Source organism: Hemicordylus capensis, chromosome 11 (genome assembly GCF_027244095.1).
Source record: "Hemicordylus capensis ecotype Gifberg chromosome 11, rHemCap1.1.pri, whole genome shotgun sequence".
NCBI lineage: Eukaryota > Metazoa > Chordata > Lepidosauria > Squamata > Cordylidae > Hemicordylus > Hemicordylus capensis.
The window spans coordinates 11,316,427-11,335,975 of NC_069667.1; the positions used below are offsets into that span (position 1 = coordinate 11,316,427).

General features: G+C 44.7%; 1 protein-coding gene across 11 annotated transcripts in view; it reads right to left on the reverse strand.

The window, feature by feature from the left end:
- The window catches only part of DACH2 (dachshund family transcription factor 2), a 421,855-nt gene that overhangs the window by 138,713 nt on the left and 263,593 nt on the right, over positions 1-19,549 (reverse strand). For 9 of the 11 annotated variants that reach the window (XM_053274112.1, XM_053274108.1, XM_053274104.1 and 6 more), the window contains one exon: positions 12,514-12,648. The exons of the other annotated variants lie outside the window; for them this stretch is intronic. In XM_053274112.1, the coding sequence (XP_053130087.1) occupies positions 12,514-12,648 (135 nt within the window). The remainder of the gene's footprint in view (positions 1-12,513; positions 12,649-19,549) is intronic. 11 annotated transcript variants of the gene reach the window in all.

Here is a 19,549-nt window from a genome sequence, read left to right on the forward strand (position 1 = left end):
TAAATCGAATGAATGAATGGACGAATGAATAGCCCGGGCTGAACCCTGACCCGAACCCTTTCTTCTGTGCAGAAATGAGTGCAATTTCACCCTAAACATTTGGGGTTACAGATAAAGAAGGGGTGACCATGCAGAGCAAGCTGGAGTGCAATGATGTTATCTCCTTTTTTTTATTTCCAGAGAATTAGATGTTGCCAGAAATCACTATGAGCATTCGTCCCCTGAGATGTTCCCGACGGCCAAAATTTGTGGGCCTGGCTATCAGCTGTGGAAGAGCTACTACACAAGGGTAGCCCGCTAGGTGAAATCCATTGCATGTCAAACAACTTCAGCAAACCCTAGTTTGCATCCTGGATTCCTCACTCCATGATAACGATATGCATTGGAAATGGTCCTCTGAAACCACCCTGAAATATGCCACATATGGATGAGACCAGAGAGCAATGCCACCCTTCCTCTAACCACAAGTATGTCTGGGCATATCCAAGGAAAGTACATGTCCAAAACTGACACTGAACAAGAAGAGCATGGAGACTGCGTTTCTTGAAGGGAAAGAGAGATATCAGAATGATGAGTGACTAAATAAAGATATAGAAGTCACTTGAAGGTCCTGGGCCAACCACACTCTCCCAGTACCATCTTCCACCTGCAATGTGGGGATCATCATAATTGATTCCCACCTTGCAGGACTATTGTAACCAAGGCAATGTGTGTGAAATGCTCCGGGCAAGAGAGCTGGTTTTGTGGGAGCTAGCATGAATTGTCCCCTTTGATAAGCAGGATCTGTCCTGGTTTGCATTTGGTTAGGTGATGACATGTGAACCTGCTGTCAGATGTTCTCCTTAGAGGATGAGGCCATAGCTTGATGGGAGAGCATCATCTTTGCATGTAGAAGGCCCCAGGTTCAATCCCTGGCAGCATCTCCAGGTAGAGCTGGGAAAGACTCCTGCCTGAAACCTTGGAGAACCGCTGCCAGTCAGTGTAGACCAGGGGTTCCCAACCTGTGGTGCGCCAGAAGCTGCTGAACAATTGTAGCTGGGAATGATGGGAGTTGTAGTCCAGCAACATCTGGAGAACTACAGGCTGGGAAGCCCGGGTGTAGACAATACTGAGCAAGATGGACCAGGGGTCTGACTCCGTACAAGACAGCTTCCTATGTTCCTATCTACCCTTGCTTGTTGAACAATCCATGGGAAAAGTGCTGTATAAATGGTGCTTGGTCTGTGCAAAGCAGAAATGTGCCCCCCCAGGCGAGGGGGGCGCCTCTCTCTGTATGCCCCAGGCCCCCTCACACCTTGCCAGGTATGGGGGTTATTTGTTGGTCTCTTGCCCAGGGCCTTTGAAGATCCTGGAAGCAGCTGGGTCTGTACATAGACATAAAGAAGCAATCAACATGACAATTAATGTTCATGTTGTCAAGAAACATCTCTGCCTTCTCCATAAATCAGGATTTATTTATTTTTAATCGTTGCATGTGGGTTTGATAAAATCAGCTCTGATTAAAATTGGCATGTATGTGGCTCCTGCTGTTGGCAGCTGTATAGCTGGCAGGAATGTCTTTTGCTCAGCATGGAAGTTTCAAATCCAAAGAGATCGGGCCCATTGCAGGCTAATTTCTGTGCATCCGGCTGAACAGGCAGGATGCACGGCTTCAACTTGGGGTTCCGGCAACTTAAAAAAAATGAAGATGTTGCTCCTTAAGGTTACGAAAAGAAAGCGGAGCACAAGAGGAGGGCGGTCTGCTGTGCTCCCTACAGCCCGGGTGACGGTGTCGCAAACAATGCAATTCCTCAGGACAGAGCGAGGAGCTGCCAGTCAGTGGAAGTTCCGAAATGCCACTTTGAATCAAACGTATTGTCAAGTGTAGGTTCCTAATTCAATGCTGGCGGCGGGGGGGGGGGGGGGACACCCTCTAGAAATCTGTTAATGCTGCGTTGCTCCCCACATTTTGGACGGCCCAGCCCCTTTTCACAACCTACCCTTGCAAGCTTTGAAAGTGGCAGGGGAGGGGGTGGCAGGGAGGAGGGAAGGTAGCCAGGAACCTCCTCTTCTCTCCCTGTTCTCCTTGCTAGGTTTGTGTGAGGCAAGGCACTCTTTGCAAAACTTCCAAGGGCCAGATTGGCCCCGAAGAGCTGCTCTGGCGGAACATAGGGAAATGCCTTTTACTGAGTCAGACCCTTGGTCCGTTTAGCTCAGTATTGTCTTTACAGATTGGCAGCGGCTTTTCCAAGGTTGCAGGCAGCCTAATCTCTCTCTCTCTCTCTCTCTCTCTCTCTCTCTGCCCTGTCTTGGAGATGCCAGGGAGGGAACTTGGAATCTTCTGCTCTTCCCAGAATGGCCCCATCTCTTGGGGGAATATCTCACAGTGCTCACACATCTGCCATTCAAATGCAAACCAGAACAGATTCTGCTTAGCAAAGGGGGCAATTCATGCTTGCTACCACAAGACCAGCTCTCCTCCCAGTGAAGGAGAAGCAGTGGAGGACATTGTACTGCCCTATTGTGCCCCCAAAACCTGCCACCTGAGGTCACTGTCTCACCTTGCCTCATGAAAGCGCTACCCCTGTGTATGGTGATGAATAAGAGATTTGAGTTTCTTGTTTGGAGTGGAGCATTTGCAATATAAATAGCAACGCACCACCTCAGAATGACCACCCTTGGACCTGTTCTTAGCAGGAATGAAGCTCTGCCCTGGTATGTCGCCTATGGGCAGCCATGATGAACGAAGGTTTATTCTAAGCAATGTTTCCTACTGCACAAGCGGTGGGTGTGGCCTGCCCCCACCCATAAGCATTCCCATACTCTAGAATTTTTCTAACAGGGAGAAAGGACTAGAGATGGAAGGGGAAATGAGAATGTGTAGAAAAAGAAAGAGGAAGCCAGGGAGAGAGGGGAAGGAAGGAAGGAAGGAAGGAAGGAAGGAAGGAAGGAAGGAAGGAAGGAAGGAAGGAAGGAAGGAAGGAAGGGGAGGGAGAGAGAGAGAGAAAGAAAGAGATGGAGGTGCCTTGAAAAAAATTGGGATCGAGTAATGGAAGGCTCTAATATACTTGTACAAGGTTATGAAGACTAAAACTTCAGCTCACTGCGTGAGCTGTGAGCCTAACCTACCTCAGAAGGTTGTTGTGAGGATAAACATAAACTTGTACACTGTTCTGGGTTCCTTGGAAGAAAAGAGGGATATAAATGTTAAAAATAAAATAAAATAAAATATAACTAACTAACTAAATAGAACAGTGTTCATCTCTGTTTTCTGTTTCTCTTCCCATCCTCTTCTTTTTAAGAAACAACACATTTCATATTAGACTCCATAGGCCCAACTGCACAAAAACTTAGTTTCCACCACACATTCCCCACCCCCATACTACACAAAATGTGTCCGACTGCACTCTAGAATCAATCTTGCAAGGAACAGAGGGAAAGCAAAAGAGAAAGCCCATACTTAGGATCTTCCATCCCATTCCTCCTCCACACACTCAGTCCCACCTGGCAGGTGATGCCAGGAGAGCAGCACAAACGACAGCCAGATCTTTGTAAGTGTGAACCCCACTAGAACTCACACTTTTTTGCAAATATTGTCTAAACCTTCCTACAGTAGGTACTGCTACAGTACTCCAGCCAGAATGTAAAAGAAAGCAAAAACTGTTAATGTTGAAACCTGTGAATAATTTGACTGGGACTTTATCAAATCCGTTCTCTTAAAAAAAAAATCTCTATGTTCTCTCTGTTTTTCTTGAACACATTGCCTGTCAATAGCTTGAAAAATTATATAGATTTAGGAGAATAGTGGTCTCAGTGTAGCCTCTCTCATATTATTATTCCAGTATCATCTGTTACAAAGTAAGACCAATTCCCACATCTAATTACAAACAGGATTTCAGAGTCATTAAACAAAATACATTTCCATTAGTGCTGCTGTAAGAAGATAGGAGGGTGGGGGTTGAAGATTAGTGCATGCTGAATGTCTATTTTTTCCCCTTTTTACTTTTTGCAAGCTTTGAAGTGTCAGACCTCTGAACTTGGAGACTATAAATTTGTAAAAGATAGGGGAAAGGTGGTGGACAGGGGAAAGGCGCTCTACTCCAAACAGTTCATAAGCTGTGTCTTGTTATTAGTCTGCCAGAAGACATCTACTTATTTTTTAAAGTTGTCATGAAATTCCACTTGCGAGAGTGAAATTTGGAAGCTCCAGCTTGGATAAAGCATCAAAAGAACTGCAAAAGATGCTGACAAGTATTTCAATACGACCAGCAAGATTTCTCTGGATGGATCTTCCTTTCTCTGTGTTGCCACTGGTTGATATCCAGAGCAACAATCTACTAGGGAAGGACGTTATATTAGTTCAGAACTGTTGTTCTTTCATAGTCGCCCAGGCTAGTTGTTCGCTTGGCAAATAGCAGCTATGATGTGGGAGGTCTAATCAGGACCGTGGCAAGGAAGTAAGAAGGGTTAAAGCTCCCTTTCATCACTGTGGTTCCAATGTGTACAGAGTCAACCCAGTTGCTATTTAACATTAAAAAGCAAGCATTCGCCTGTAAAGCATATGCAAGTGATGTATTACTATACCTCTAAGTCCATCCAGAGCCTCCCCACTCTAAGTCCATTCAGAGCCTCTCCACTTGAAGTCCATTCAGAGTTTCTCCACTCTAAGCCCATTCAGAGCCTGCCCTATACAAGTGCCAGTTTTATGGCAGCTATATTGCCAGTTTTATAAGGACTTCTGCACCAAATTTATTGCTCCTATTTTAGCCATTTATCCTGGTCACACAGACCCATTTTATTTGGAAATTATGCTGGCCAATTTTAAACCTGTAATTTCAGATAATGTGGCAAAGTTCTGTTTTGTGGCGTCGAAACTCCGTAAAGTAATACTCCGTATTAGTAATTTGAACAGTTTGTGATTTTGTAAACTTTTGAAATTCTTGCATTTTCTTATTAATGCTATTCACTGTTATTGTTTGTTAATCTGGTCTGTGACCGCAATAAACATACTACTGCTACAACAAGTGGTCATTAGCGATTTCATGGCACTGCAGAGCTTCCAATCTGGCATCAAGCACAGCATCATAAGGATTATTGTTCAGATTAACCACTTGGCTTCCCTCCCAGAACAAGGTTGCCCACACTAGTTTTTGACGGTCCATTCCAGTCTGAATTCATTTCAATATGCCATCCATACGTAGCTGGGGCTAATGAGAGTAGTATGAAAAACACCCAGAGGCTATTCACACGCGTGTGCAAAACTGGGCTATGGGAGCCCAGCCAGGTTTTGAATGCTCATGAGCTCTGGAGCCCTTCTCACCAATCATGAGAAGAGGCTTCCAGAGTATTGCAAGTAGGCGCACCAGCAGAACTCACACTTGTCGCAATTGTAATCGAATTAACCCTCCAACCGAGAGGTTCTTATGGCACTCTGGCTGGAATGAAAAATAAAAGCACGCCTGCTGATGTGTGCAAACCTGCTAACAATTTGATTGGGCTGCTGTCAAATACATCACTTCTGTTTTTCAAAAAAATAATCAGCTGCATTATCTCCGTCCTGAATGCATCTCCTATCAATAGCTTCACTAAGGGTCTCACCTTCTTATGTCGGACATAATTTTATTTCAAAGGTAAATATAACCTAACATGGAGTTTATTTGTGCTACATCCATTTTTATTTTTATTTTAAGTGAATTTTGTTGTTTCAGGGGAGTGAAAATGTGTACGAAAACTCACACCTTCCAATCTCCCACTCATTTTTCATGCCCACTCACACGCATTGTTTCCACAATCTTCTCCTTCTTAGGTGCAGGAGGGAAATTCCTTGGTCATGGCTGCTGGGCCAACGAGCCCACTGAATTGCAATCCATACCCAAACGGGTGGGAGTAAGGGACATAGGAAGCTGCCTTCTAGTGAGTCAGACCATTGGTCCATCCAACTCAGACTGCCCAGACTGGTAGTGGCTTCTCCAAGGTTGCAAGCGGGAGTCTCTCTCCACTTCATCTTGGAGATGCCAGGGAGGGAATTTGGAACCTTCTGCATGCAAGCAGGCAGGTGCTCTTCCCAGGGCGGCCCCATCCCCTAAGGATCTTACAGGGCTCACACATGTAATCTCCCATTCATATGCAAACTAGGGTGGGCCCTGCTTAGCAAGGGGAACAATTAATGTGTGATACCATAAGACCAGCTCTCCACCTCTACAAGGACGATGATGACAACGATGATTATTTATATATCACTTTTCAACCAAAGTTCATAAAGCAGTTTACACAGAAAAATACATAAATAAAATGGTCTCCTGTCCCCAAAGGGCTCACAACCTAAACGAAACACAAAACAGATACCAGCAACAGCCACTGGAGGGATGCTGCGCTGGGGCTGGATAGGACCAGTTGCTCTCCCCCTGCGAAATATAAGAGAATCGCCACTTCAAAAGGTGTCTCTTTGCTCAGTTAGCAGGGGTTATACCAAGTTATACCAAGACAGTTATACCAAGTCAGACCAGTGTCGTCTACTCTGACTGGCAGCAGCTCTCTGGAGTTTTCCCCAGCTCTACCCGGAGAGGCCAGAAATTGAACCGGGGACCTTCTGCATGGAAAGCAGCAGATGCTCTACCACTGAGCTATGGTGGAAACAAGACTTATGAACATAAGAAGCTGCCTTGGACTGAGTCAGAGCATTTGTCCACCTAGCTCAGAATTGTCAACTCTGACTGGCAGCGGTTCTCAGAGGTTTCAGGCAGGAGTCTTCCTCAGCCCTACCTGGAGATGCTGCCAGGAATTGAAACTGGGACCTTATGCATCCTAACTTGGGCAGCAGACACACATTCCCTCTTCCCCGAACACCCAGAGGCCTGCAAACAGTTTGAAAACAGCTTTGCAGCCGGTGACAAAGCAGTGAAAACTAATTCCTGAAAATGGGGGGTAGTCTTGTTGTTGTTGTTTTTGCAAAGAGATGCAAAAAAATGCTGAATGGTGTGTGTGTCTCATTTTGTAGTGAACAAAAATGCCCATGAAAAGTGCCCCCCATTTCACCTTAGTATTAGAGTATACATTCAGAAACAGTTCTTTTCAAAAATCATAGAAATTCCAAAACAATATGCTTTGATTTGGCATAATTTTTTTTAAAAAAATTATTAGATGAAGAGTTGGGGAGTGTCACTTTTGGAATAAAGGAGCTCTGCTTGCATATGATTAGTGTATTTAAAGAAGCAACACACACACACAGACACACACACACATTGACTTCATAGCTAGAAAAAGAATTGTTTCAGGAAATCTGCACAGATTTTTTTTTTTAATGCCTTGTTCTTCGATCTTGTCATCTTTACTCTTACAACAAAATAACAGCTTAGACAACCTGGTTTTTAGAATAAAAGAGCTACCTCTTTTGACTTTTCAAGCACTTGCGAATTTTAAAGAGGGAATTTTTTAGGGGGGAAAAATTGCTGACCATGTAATAGCTAGGTACTCATGGTGGGTGTAGAACATGAAAGGTTACAATATGGATCCATGCCTACGCCTTTTCTTTTCAACTCCAGCCCCATCCCTCCTCCTTCTGCTAACTCGGCAATCATACCGCTGACAGATTTCGAGGTTTTCTAAATAATGCATGGGATTTTCTTTTAACGTGTCAGTGCAGAAGTATCAATTCTGCCCTTGTGTCATTTGTGATGCTGATTTTTCTTGACAGCATTCCATTAAACCAATGAGTTTCTCCCCTCTTGATGCTCCTTTAAATATTCCTCTGAGTGATGTATTTGTGGTTTTTTAAACAGATTGTGAAGGATGTTTGCATTTAGGAGGAAAAAGTGCATGGCAGGTACAAGAGGGGGGAAACACACACACACACAAACGCACAAACGGAAATGCTTTTATTTTTTAAAAATATCTCTGTAAAGAAGGATTCTCTCTGATTTCTCATTTGCCTGAAGCAGCCTAGGATTTATTCGTTTGCTTATTTATTTTGTTACCTGACGGATCGATCGGTTCATCTCAAAAGCAAGCAATGGCATTATGACTTCTTAAAGAAATACCATGGAAACATTTAATGTTGTCAGATGTGTGGGCTGGGGAGGATAGAATAGAGAGAATCTCTTCTGTTGGGCTTGTAAACACCAAAATTCAGCAAGAGAAAATCAACTCCTTTATTCCTTGACCAGGTTTCCCAACCTTGGGTCTCCGGACATTGTTGGACTACAACTCCCATCATCCCCAGCCACAATGTGGCTGGGAATGATGGGAGTTGTAGTACAACATCGGGCGATGCAACGTTCGGAAATGCTGTCTTAGCCAGTAACTTGCACAAGCTGTTTCCATCTTTAGGATGATCGGTTGATGCTGGTTTGATTATACCAGGCATCCTTGAAGGATAACAGAAGTCGGTGAGTGACAACAGGCTAATCGGATTTTCAAGCTTCTTTTCTCTGATTTCATCCATGTATCTGAATGAACTTAAGTGTCTCATCACACACACAAAAGAAGAAGAAAAATACACTGATAGTTTGGGTTTTTTAAAAAAATCTAAGCATCCATTTAACACAAGTTTTTCTGGTGGGGAAGGATTCCAACAAAGTACAACAATCTAAAGGAGGCTGAATTGGTGGCCTTTTCCACCTTTGGGGCCTTCAGCTAGACTGCTCCTGGCAGGGTGGTGACTGCCAGGAGCACCCAATCAACCCATTTTTAACAATGCACAGCATCAAGCCCATTGTAGGTGCATTGACAAATAATGATAAAATGGGACCACCGACATCCAATTCACAGTGCTATATTGTTGATTGTTGAGCTCTTGGCTGGTGTAATGCCACGAACACCAAGAAACCCAGTGGAGGCCAGTTTCTCAATTTGCAGAGGTATTTATAGGGCCTCCATGGACTCTTGCTGGTAAAGGAAGGGGTGTGTGCTAGCCAACCTCTCTTTCTTCCACTTTGCTTTCGACCCCTGGGTTTCCCCAGTTGGTTTCCGTTTTCCATCTATGGGTGGGGCTTGGAGGGTATGAACAGCAGTCGGAAAAGTGTAAGTGAGATCCTTGTTGAGGGCATGCTCGGGGTGAACCAAGGCACTGTGATGCCTGAGGCGAGGCACCAAATGCCTCCATGCTGCACCTCCCTGCTGGGGACCAGCCCCCTTTGAAAACCAATCTTGGCAAACTTTGAAAATGGCTTGGAGGAGGGGAAGTTGCCAGCAGCTTCCTCTTCTCTGCTCGTGCTTCTTGCAGGCTTTCCAAGGAGTGTAAGGAGAGGCACTCCTTGAAAAGCTTGCAAGACTCAGATTGGGCCCAAAGAGCTGCTCTAATGGCCATGGAAGGGAGCATTTTGCCACTCTGCTGCTACCAAAAACCTGCCACCTGAGGCAGTCGCCTCACCTAGCCACATGAAAGGGCCGCCCTTGGGCACACAACGCGTTTAACGTTTTTCTCATAGAAACCTCAGTGGTATTTTCAGTTTGAATTAAAGATCACTGAGCACGAAAACACTAAGCAGAAAAGAAAAGTCCTACCCAGCTCCTGCCTGGCGTACAATCACTCTGTGCTTCTCCTGCTTAGGTTTTTCCCTTACACATGATCGAAAATCAGGAGTGTGCACAGCTGGTCAGACACTTGGTATGAACTGAACTGGGTATGAACCTACCCAGTTTTCAATTGTATGAACTGCCTGGTTTCCTGTCTCCCTGACAGAAATCAGTATGTAGCAGTACAGTAAGAAAAAAAAAAAATTCTTCTCTCCATATATATTTTTCAAGTAAACTGACAAATTCAGACTCTTTGTTTCCGTGTGTATGTGTGTGTCTACTAAAAAAACAACCATGAAAGAACAACAAACTCTACCGTTGTAAACCGATATTTCTGATTTGACAGCTACAGTTATAACCATTCAGGCATCTATTTCCCACAAACTCTCAACAGCCATAACCTTTAGTGATTAATTATAAAGTTCCAGGAGCAATAGTACACAGACTAATTTCCTAAAACAATAAAAAGACAGAATTTCTCATTTGGAGCTAAATGAAACACGAACAGGTTGTTATTCATGTTGAAATCGAGATGCGGAGTCATGTTGCAGCCATTACAGAAGCTATTAAACACAACCTCGAATCAAAGAAACTGTAGGTCTGTCTCCTTAAAATAAAATGTTTCCCTCCCTAATGTGGCTGCCGACTCGGTTGCTCTGCTGCTTTCTGCTTCCGTTAAGAAGCAACCTTCAAAATTCAATCTCCTTTTATTTTTGTTTTATACCACCATGCCATTTATTTTGAGCAGTCATTTAGACCGCGAGAGTCTACACAAAGCCACCCGCCTAACATTTGGTAAAACACCGCACTTGCACATGGGGTTATTATGGGTGTTTCATAGTTTCAGCGAGCAACCAGGATGTTTTAGGAACCACCAGAAAGAAGACACACAAGTGGTAAGAGCCAGACAACATTTGATGGCTTCTGCAGGAATATGACCAAAGACAGTACCACAGTTTATGTTGTCCATTCGCATCACAATTTCAGGGAGCATTCGCCACATGGATCAGATCCATCACATTTCGTGTTTCCCTACACTGGTGGCAGCTAATGACCTGGGACACAGAAGCCTGTAATTTAATGCCCCCAGTCCATCTGCTCCCAGTTTTTACAGCAGAGAGAGTGTGAACTTGTGGTAGGAAAACCATTTTCAAATGCCTCCTCATAGCAAATCTAATGCACCCCTGGCTTCTGTTCATCCCCTTTGTAAACTTCCAATGTAATTGGAAGCAGCATCTCTCAAATACAGAAGCATGCCTGGTTCACCCATCCCCTGAACGGCCTCTTTCCATGCTTCCAGGATAAAATCTGCAGCCACCCGAGGGTCCCGCTGTACAGGCTCACATCTTAGAGAATACCTCCGTTATGATCTGTGGAGGTCCGCCTGCAGCTGCCACCAGCTTATCTGGTGGCTACCTGGGGACAGGTCTTCTCTGTTGCTGCCCCAAAGCATGGGATTGCAGTAATAAGAGTCTCCCCATCTCTGACAGCTTTTAAAAAGACTCTGAGGCTGTTCTCATGTGCAGGCACAACTGGTTTTGCCTGCACGTGAGAAACCACCCAGCAAGGAGAAGATCTTCCCCTGGAGAGGTAAACTTTTTGAAGCTTCCTCTCCTCACCTCTTCAAGTCCTTCTTAAGGCCCGTGAAAAGGGGCTCTCTTTGTTGTGAATTTCTTTCAAACTGTTGTTAATGTTTTAATTGCTGTAGTCTTTGTTGTAAATTGCCCAGAGACAATACTTTGGGAAGGTGTACAAAGATAGGAAATAAATAATTTAGAATACCACAAATATTTATATACCGCCTTTCAACAAAAAAATTCCCAAAGCAGTTTACAAAAAGAATACAAATGTAATAACAAAAAGGAGGTGTTGGGCATCCTTAGCACAACATCTACAGTGCAGATATTATTACATATGGTGGTGCTGAAGGTGAGAGAGAATAGGTTTAATTACATTGTATTTGTTTTCTGGTTATATTTTTAAAATCTTATCACATTTTGCATTACATTTGCAATCTGCCCAACTTAGAGGACTGTTATAAGGATGACTGAGATGATGCACATCAGATAACCTTGGGTCCTCAGATATTGTTGGATTACAACTCTTATCATCCACAGCCACAATAGTTGAAGGGATGATGGCAGTTGTAGTTCAGCATCTGGAGAGCCAAGGTTGGGAACTCTTGATGTACATGAAGGGCACAGAAATGGCTTCTCACGGAGGGCTGAGGATTCCTGGAATCATGTACATGAAACATGTTAAACACCCCAAATATACCGAGATCATTCACATACTCAAAAACTGTGTTCTACCGGAGTTAGGGAGCTGTGTGTGCTCCCAATTTTCAGCTGTGTGGAAGCAAGGTAAGAGGAAAAACTGGGTGGAAGTGATTGTGTGGAAGCAAGGTAAGAGGAAAACCTGGGTAGCTGTTCTTCCTACCTTGTGCTTCCACACAATCACTTCCACCCAGGTTTTCCTCTTACCTTGCTTCCACACAACCGAAAATTGGGAGCACACACAGCTCCCAAACCTGGGTAGAACACAGTTTTTGATTGTGCGAATGGCCTCACAATCTGCATGCCAATTGTTTTTCTTACTATCGTGCAAACACAGCTATATATGCAACCATTTCCCCCAAAACTGAGCATGAAGTATTTGCCAAATCAAAAGGTGTGATCCACATCTCTTGAAAAACCTGTTAGTGTAACAAAGACTTCTGCCTTGCCAAAAAGGAAAAAAAAAAGTCCTCCATTGTGTGTAGCGTTTTCCTGTCAATTATGGAAGGCTTCCAAAACATTCTAACTTTGGGAATGCAGCATGAGTCACTCTGCACAAAGACAAAGGTGGAGAGGCAAGTTACTACCTTCAGCTCTGCTGTTTGACCACTTTTTAACATGTGGCTCTCTCATAAGATGGCTATTCTGGGCTGTATCCCACCCAAAATAGCAACAGGGTGACAATGGAAGGCTTTCTCCTTCCCATGAGCAAAACTGAACAACACTTATTTCAGATTCGCTTCACCTGCATTGGAATTGAGCTCTTCATTCTCCGATTCAGTCCCATTCTGACTCCCGCTTCCGTGGTGGAGGCTGTTCATGGCCATCAGCTTCATCTTCTGTAATTTCATCGCTTCGGCCATCGCAGCTGCCGTTAGACCTAGCCACAAAAATAAACAGACAAATAAATGTTAACAAAACGAGCAAATTTGTCAAATTCTCTGTGAGGTCTTGAGTTTGGCATATTGTTAGGAAGTAGGGATTTGCACGAAACGCGATTCGGAAACCAAACCATGGCACATCCCCTTAAAACAGATGGATTATACATCCCCGTTAACACAGAGGAGAGCAGGTCCATACCTGCTCCTCCTCTGCTTGCCACCACTTCCGTAATTGCGGTGCTCCTCCCTCCCCACCAGCTATGCTTGTGCCCCAGCAGGTCATCTCTCAGCTGCACCCTGCACAATGCCGGCACGCATGTGGCCTCCGTGCATGCATGGCGGCAAAGGGCATGGTCAACAACCATGCTGGGAGACAGCCCGCCATTACGAAAGTGGTGACGAGTGGAAGAGGAGCAGATATGGACCTGCTCTCCTCCGTGTTAAAGGGGATGTGCAATCCCTCCATTTTAAAGGGATGTGCTGAGATTCGGTTTCCAAATCATGTTTCGTGCACATCCCTGGTAGCAAGGAGTGGAGATGATGGGTGTGAAGTGCCAGTCGGTGTGCAAATTACTGGGGGTGGGGAGGGGAGAAGTGCGAAAGAGGGTCCAGACCCTTTCCCCTAATGGCCGTCTTAGCTACCGTTTTTAAAAAGATCATGAGGTGGGGACATGATTTTGGCTGTAACTCAGGGGTAGCGCATCTGCTTTGCATGCAGAAGGTTCAGTCCTTGGCGGCATCTCCAGATGGGGCTGGGACGGACAGCTGCCTGAAACTTTGGAGAGCTGCTGCCAATCAGAGTAAGAAAAACTGAAGAAGATGGACCAAGGGTCAGATTCGGTATAAGGCAGTTTCTTATGTTCCCAAGTCTACTGGCCTTTGGGGATGGAGCCATAGCTCGGTGGTAGAGCATCTGCTTTGCATGCAGAAGGTCTCAGGTTCAATCCTGGGCAGCATTTCCGCATAGGGCTGGGACAGACTTTTGCCTGAAACCCTGGAGAGCTGCTGCCAGCCAGTGTAGACAGTATTGAGCTAGATGGACCAAGGGTCTGATTTGGTATAAGGCAGATATCTGTATATCTATTTGGCTTTAGTTGGCAGGAGGAATAAGGGAGTGGGAGTAGGGTTTATGATTTTATTCTATCTATCTATCTATCTATCTATCTATCTATCTATCTATCTATCTATCTATCTATCTATCTTATTTGTATACTGCCCAAAACACAAGTCTCTGGGAAGTTTCTAGTGAATGACACTAGGGCCCTCTCCCTGTTATCCCAATAACTCTGCTAACAGGGGCATGTTAGTGGCATCATTAGCAATACAGTTTAACATTTAAATAACCTAGAAATCCTTGATTAGGTGGTAGGCAAATGTAATAAATAAATATATAGATTTTAAATGTTTGCACTGTATTATCGGAATGCTGCCAAGTGCATTTTAAAGTGTTTCTTAATTTTTTAAAAAATTGTATTGTATTTATTTCAATACATACATACCCTGCTTTTCTATATAAAATACTCAACATGGCTTAGAAGCGCAGTTTAGGTAAAGGAAAGTCCAAGACATATTAAAACCGACATTATTATTAAGACATCGTAACAAAAGCATGCAGCAAATAGCAGATAATCATCACTGGACTATGGGTCACTTAGGAGTCAAAAGTCTGCTGGAATAAATAAGTTTTGTTTGTTGAAAAGCAGGCAAAGATGGAATCTGGTAGAGAGAAGTGTGTGTGGGTCCCACTCCCACATTGCACCTCTATGTTTATATTGTATGTTTTAGAGTTTTAGCAGAATACAAAGCGTGTGTGTGTACCCAATTCTGGTAACCAGGTTTTCCTCCTGCCTTGCTTCCACACAATCATTTCTACCCAGGTTCTCCTCTTACCTTGCTTCCACAACACCCAAAATAGGTAGCACACACAGCTCCCAAACCCGGGTAGCACACAGTGTTTGATTGTGGGAAGGACCTCAATATTTGTGTGCGAGAAAAAAAGATCAAAACATGAAAGGATTTTCTTATGCCAAAGAACTAAATGGGTGCCACTGAATGCTACAGTCTAGCTGAACTAAGCCTTTGAACTTCTAACTCTGATGAGACAATGTGGCCCTGTGGTTAGAGCAGGGCTTCCCAACCTGCGGTCCTCCAGGTGTTGCTGAACTAGAACTCCCATCATCCCCAGCTACATGGCTGAGGATGATGGGATTTGTAGTTCAGCAACATCAGGAGTTCCGCAGGTTGGGAATCCCTGGGTTAGAGTGTTGGACTGGGACCAGGGAGACCTGTGTTCATCTGCCCATTTAGCCATGAAACATATTTCTGAGGGGCATGGTGGGCTTCAGAGGGAAGGGGAGATCAATGGAAATCACTTCTCCCACTAGCACCAGCGCAGTGTTACAGTACCAACACTGTGTTAGTCTGGGTGACAGAGAGAAGGAGGGAGGGAGAGAGATGGGGCGGGGGGGGGGGAGAGAGAGAGAGATACAGGGGATGGAGGGAGGAAAGAGAGAGAGATGGAAGGGGAAAGAGATAGATAGATAGATAGATAGATAGATAGATAGATAGATAGATAGATAGATAGATAGATAGATAGACAGATAGAGGAGGGAGGAAGAGAGGGGAAGAGAGAGAGATGGAGGGGGGAGAGATAGATAGAGAGGGAGGGAGGGAGGGAGATGCAGTCAATGCATATTCCTATAGTTTCGACAGCCACATAGAAAGCTGAGATTAAAGACAGATCTCATGCCAGCCAAATTAAAGTCCAGTGTGACATTCCCTGCCATCTTTCACGAGTATTCCTCCTCAGAGGAAAAATATGCTGCCAGCACTGGCTGTAAAGCAATGGTCAGCAGCAAACGAGGGGGTGGGCACACCTATATCCATTCTTTCATCAGCATGCAGAGCTGACAGCCAAGGAGAATGGCACGAGAGACAGCCGTCATGGGGGAGGCATTAATCCTCCCTGCTCCAGGCCTGCGGACTGCATCAAGAATGGAGGGACTTGGTCCTGATCTCCAGCGAAAGCCATTTTTCCAGAGTTTGACCACTGGTCAGGCGCTGCCCATCCCTCCGCATTAGTGGGGATGCTCTTCGGTCAGCCCTGCGAACGGGTGCATTAACTCAAGGGGAGCGATGAGTAATCAAACCTTGAGGTGTGCAATTAATTAAAAATGAATGGCAAGCCACAGTGCTGTCATCCGGGCTCTCAAATTAAAACAAAATGTATGATTAAATTAAGAGACAACAATTTCCAACATCCAACTGTAAAAAGGTGTGGGGGGGGCACACAATAATAATGTCGCCCTGTTATTTCCAATCTGGCTTCCTACATCTCAACTGCCCGCGCTGGCTGCATTCGAAGCTGCCTGCAAGGGGAGGGGTCAAGAGTGATGCTCTGAACACAGGAAGGGTGAAACATCTGGCTGTGTGAAATGTTAATGTAGAATACCAAAGAGAAGGCAAATAAGTCCATTCTATAACATCCTCTGTTTTGGAAGATTCAGATGGTGAGCTTTTCCTTGGTTTTCATACCTTAATTTCAACCAGCTATGGAAATGCTTGACTAACAAGCAGAAGGTTGCCGGTTCAAATCCCCACTAGTACTATACTGAGCAGCAGTGATATAAGAAGATGCGGAAAGGCATCATCTCATACTGCGTGGGAGATGGCAATTGTAAACCCCTCTTGTATTCTACCAAAGAAAACCACAGGGCTCTGTGGGCGCCAGGAGTTGACACTGACTCAACGGCACACTTTATCTTTATAATGGCTTCTAGAACAGGGGTAGGCAACCTTGGAACTTCAGCTGTTCTTAAACTACAAGTCCCATTATCCCCAGCCCAACCTAGCGATGATAGGAGTTGTCGTCCAGCCTCAGCTGAAAAGCCAAGGTTGCCTACCTCTGCTCTAGAATATGCTGTGTCAGCTGAGAAGTCAAGTATGCCAGCAATTTCGCATTTATGTTCTACTCAACCAAAATGCAGTTGGGGGTCCTATGGATGAGGAAGTCTCTCATAACATGGACTATGGATGAGGAAGTACCTAACTGGACAATGTTTTCCAATTTTCCTAACTGTACAATGGATCAGGAAGTCCCTTGTTCATATGTGCTAGGTGGAACTTCACTAGGTGGAACTGAAACAAATAATTAGGTAGGTCATTGATTGATTGATTGAGTGAGTGAGTGCCGTCAAGTTGTTGTCGCCTCTTAGCGACCACATAGATAGATTCTCTCCAAGATGATCTGTCTTCCACTTAGCCTTTAAGGTCTCTCAGTGGTGCATTCATTGCTGTTGCAATCGAGTCCATCCACCTTGCTGCTGGTCATCCTCTTCTTCTCTTTCCTTCCACTTTTCCCAGCATTATGGACTTCTCAAGGGAGCTGGATCTTTGCATAATGTGTCTGAAGTATGATCGTTTGAGCCTGGTCATTTGTGCCTCGAGTGAAAGTTCTGGATGGATTTGTTCCATGATCCATTCGTTGGTTTTCCTGGCTGTCCATGGTATCCTCAAAAGTCTTCTCCAGCACCAAAGTTCAAAAACATCAATGCTTTTTCTATCTTGCTTCTTCAAAGTCCAGCTTTCGCATCCATAAAGTGTCACAGGAAAAACCATTGTCCGAACGATTCTAATCTTTGTAGGTGTAGACACGTCACAGCATCTAAATATCCTTTCCAAGGCCTTCATTGAAACCCTACCAAGTGTTAGTCTGTGGTAGGGCATAGGCAGCCTTATAAATTGTCCCCTTTGCTAAGCAGGGGCTGCCCTGCTTTCCGTTTGAATGGGTGACTACATGTGAGCTCTGTCTGCTACACGATTATTCCCCTAGAGGATGGGCTGCAGCTCAGTGGTAGAGCATCAGCTTTGCGTGCAGAAGGTTCCAGGTTCCATTCCTGGCAGCATCTCTAGGTAGGGCTGGGAAAGGCCCCTTCCTGAAACCTTGGAGAAGCTGCTGCCAGTCAGTGTAGACAATACTGAGCTAGATGGACCAATGCTCTGACTCAATATAAGGCAGCTTCTGACATGCAATGTACACAACCAGGACTCTGCTGTGACTATGCCTTTGCCTCTACCTAAAAGGTATTCCATATCCACCTGCTCATAAGAGAGGCCCATGCAGAAGCCACTGGCCCACAGAGTGGGCAGAGTCTGGTGTGGAAGTGCAGAGAGCAGAGATGAGCAAATAACTGCGTCAAGAGCAGTGTTCCCTGTAACAGGGAATTCCAGATGTCATTGCCTACAACTCCCAGCATCCCCAGCTGCAATGGCTTTTGGCTGGGGATGCTGGGAACTGTGGTCAAAAACACCTGTAATTCCTTGTTGCAAGGAAACACTGGTCAAGAGTATAAAATGACAGGTGAAGCATAAGGACCCTGAACAGAGCACAACACGCTTACAGTGTTGCTCCCAGATTGTTGCTTCTCAGATTGTTCTCAATCTGGTTGTTCTCAATCACACAATCTGATTGTTCTCAATCTGATTGTTCAATCTGATTGTATGATTGATTGTATCAATCTGATTGTATGTCATGGCTCAGACTTCTGACTCAGAAGAGTCAGAGCAGGAGGATTCGCCTGCTAGTGAGGGCTCAGAGGCACAGCAACAGGATTTGTCAGGGAGACCAGACTCTGGAGCTGAAGATTCACAACAGCTGCCAGACATGATTTCTGATGGGGAGGAGCCTGGGATTTCACCTGTCTTGAGCAGGCATCTCAAGAGGCAAGCTCAGTGGGAGTCACGCAGGCGATCACAAGAGAGGAAGCCGAAGTGCTGACTCAGGGAAGCCTGATTGGCTGCTGGTCCTCCTGAGCCATATATATTTAGCAGTCTCTCAATTGCTCAGATGCTGCTTGCAACTTTCGCTGGCCGCAGATAGTGTACTATTTGAATTCCAGACTTTTTCTGAGTTCCAGTTTGCCTTGTTTATGCTTTCCTGCTTTGTTCCGTTAATTCCTTGTTCTGGAGTCCTTCGCTCGTTTCATTCCTTGCTTTGTGTTTTCTTTTCACTTATTACTCGGTTATTGTTAGAGCGGGGTACCTAGTTCAGTTCTGGGGACTTAATTCCTTTACTATTTTCTTTGTGAGCCTTTTCTTTTCCTTCTTGCAGTTTCACTGCTGCTTTCTGTTATCTCACAGGAGGAGTGCTGAAGGGGGTTGTAAATCCTGTTGGATTAGCCGAGCTAACAGATTTATGACAATGTATCAATCTGATTGATTGAATCAATCTGATTGTATCAATCTGATTGTATGTTCTCAATCTGATTGTTCTCAATCAGAATCATTGCTTCTCAGATTGTTCTCAATTGCTTCTCAGATTGTGGAAGAGGTTGTTGCTCCCAGATTGTTGCTTCTCAGGATTGAAACACTGGTCCAGCAAGGTGTGAGTGGCCCCACTTCTCTTGGGGGAAGATGAACCCCACAATTGGGGGATGAGATCTGAAACAAGTGATAACACCAACACAGCCAACTGTGGGAATCTTCACATACAACTCCTCTATGTAAACCATTAACTCTGTGCAATAATGGGAACACAGGAAGCTGCCATATACGGAGTCAGACCATTGTTCTATCTAGTTCAGTATTGTCTACCCAAACAGGCAGCAGCTTCTCTAAGGTTGCAGGCAGGAATCTCTCTCAGCCCTATCTTGGAGATGCTGCCAGGGAGGGAACTTGGAACCTAGATGCTCATCCCAGAGCGGCTCTGTCCCTTAAAGGGAATATCTTATTGTGCTCCTGTAGACTCCCATTCATATGCAACCAGAGCAGACCCTGCTTAGCTAAGGGGACATGTCATGCTTGCTACAACAAAACCAGCTCTTCTCCCATATCATAATAATATGATTCAGCATGGATAAATTGTCAAAAGCAAAAATGAGGTTTGCCCATTTCATAGTCTGA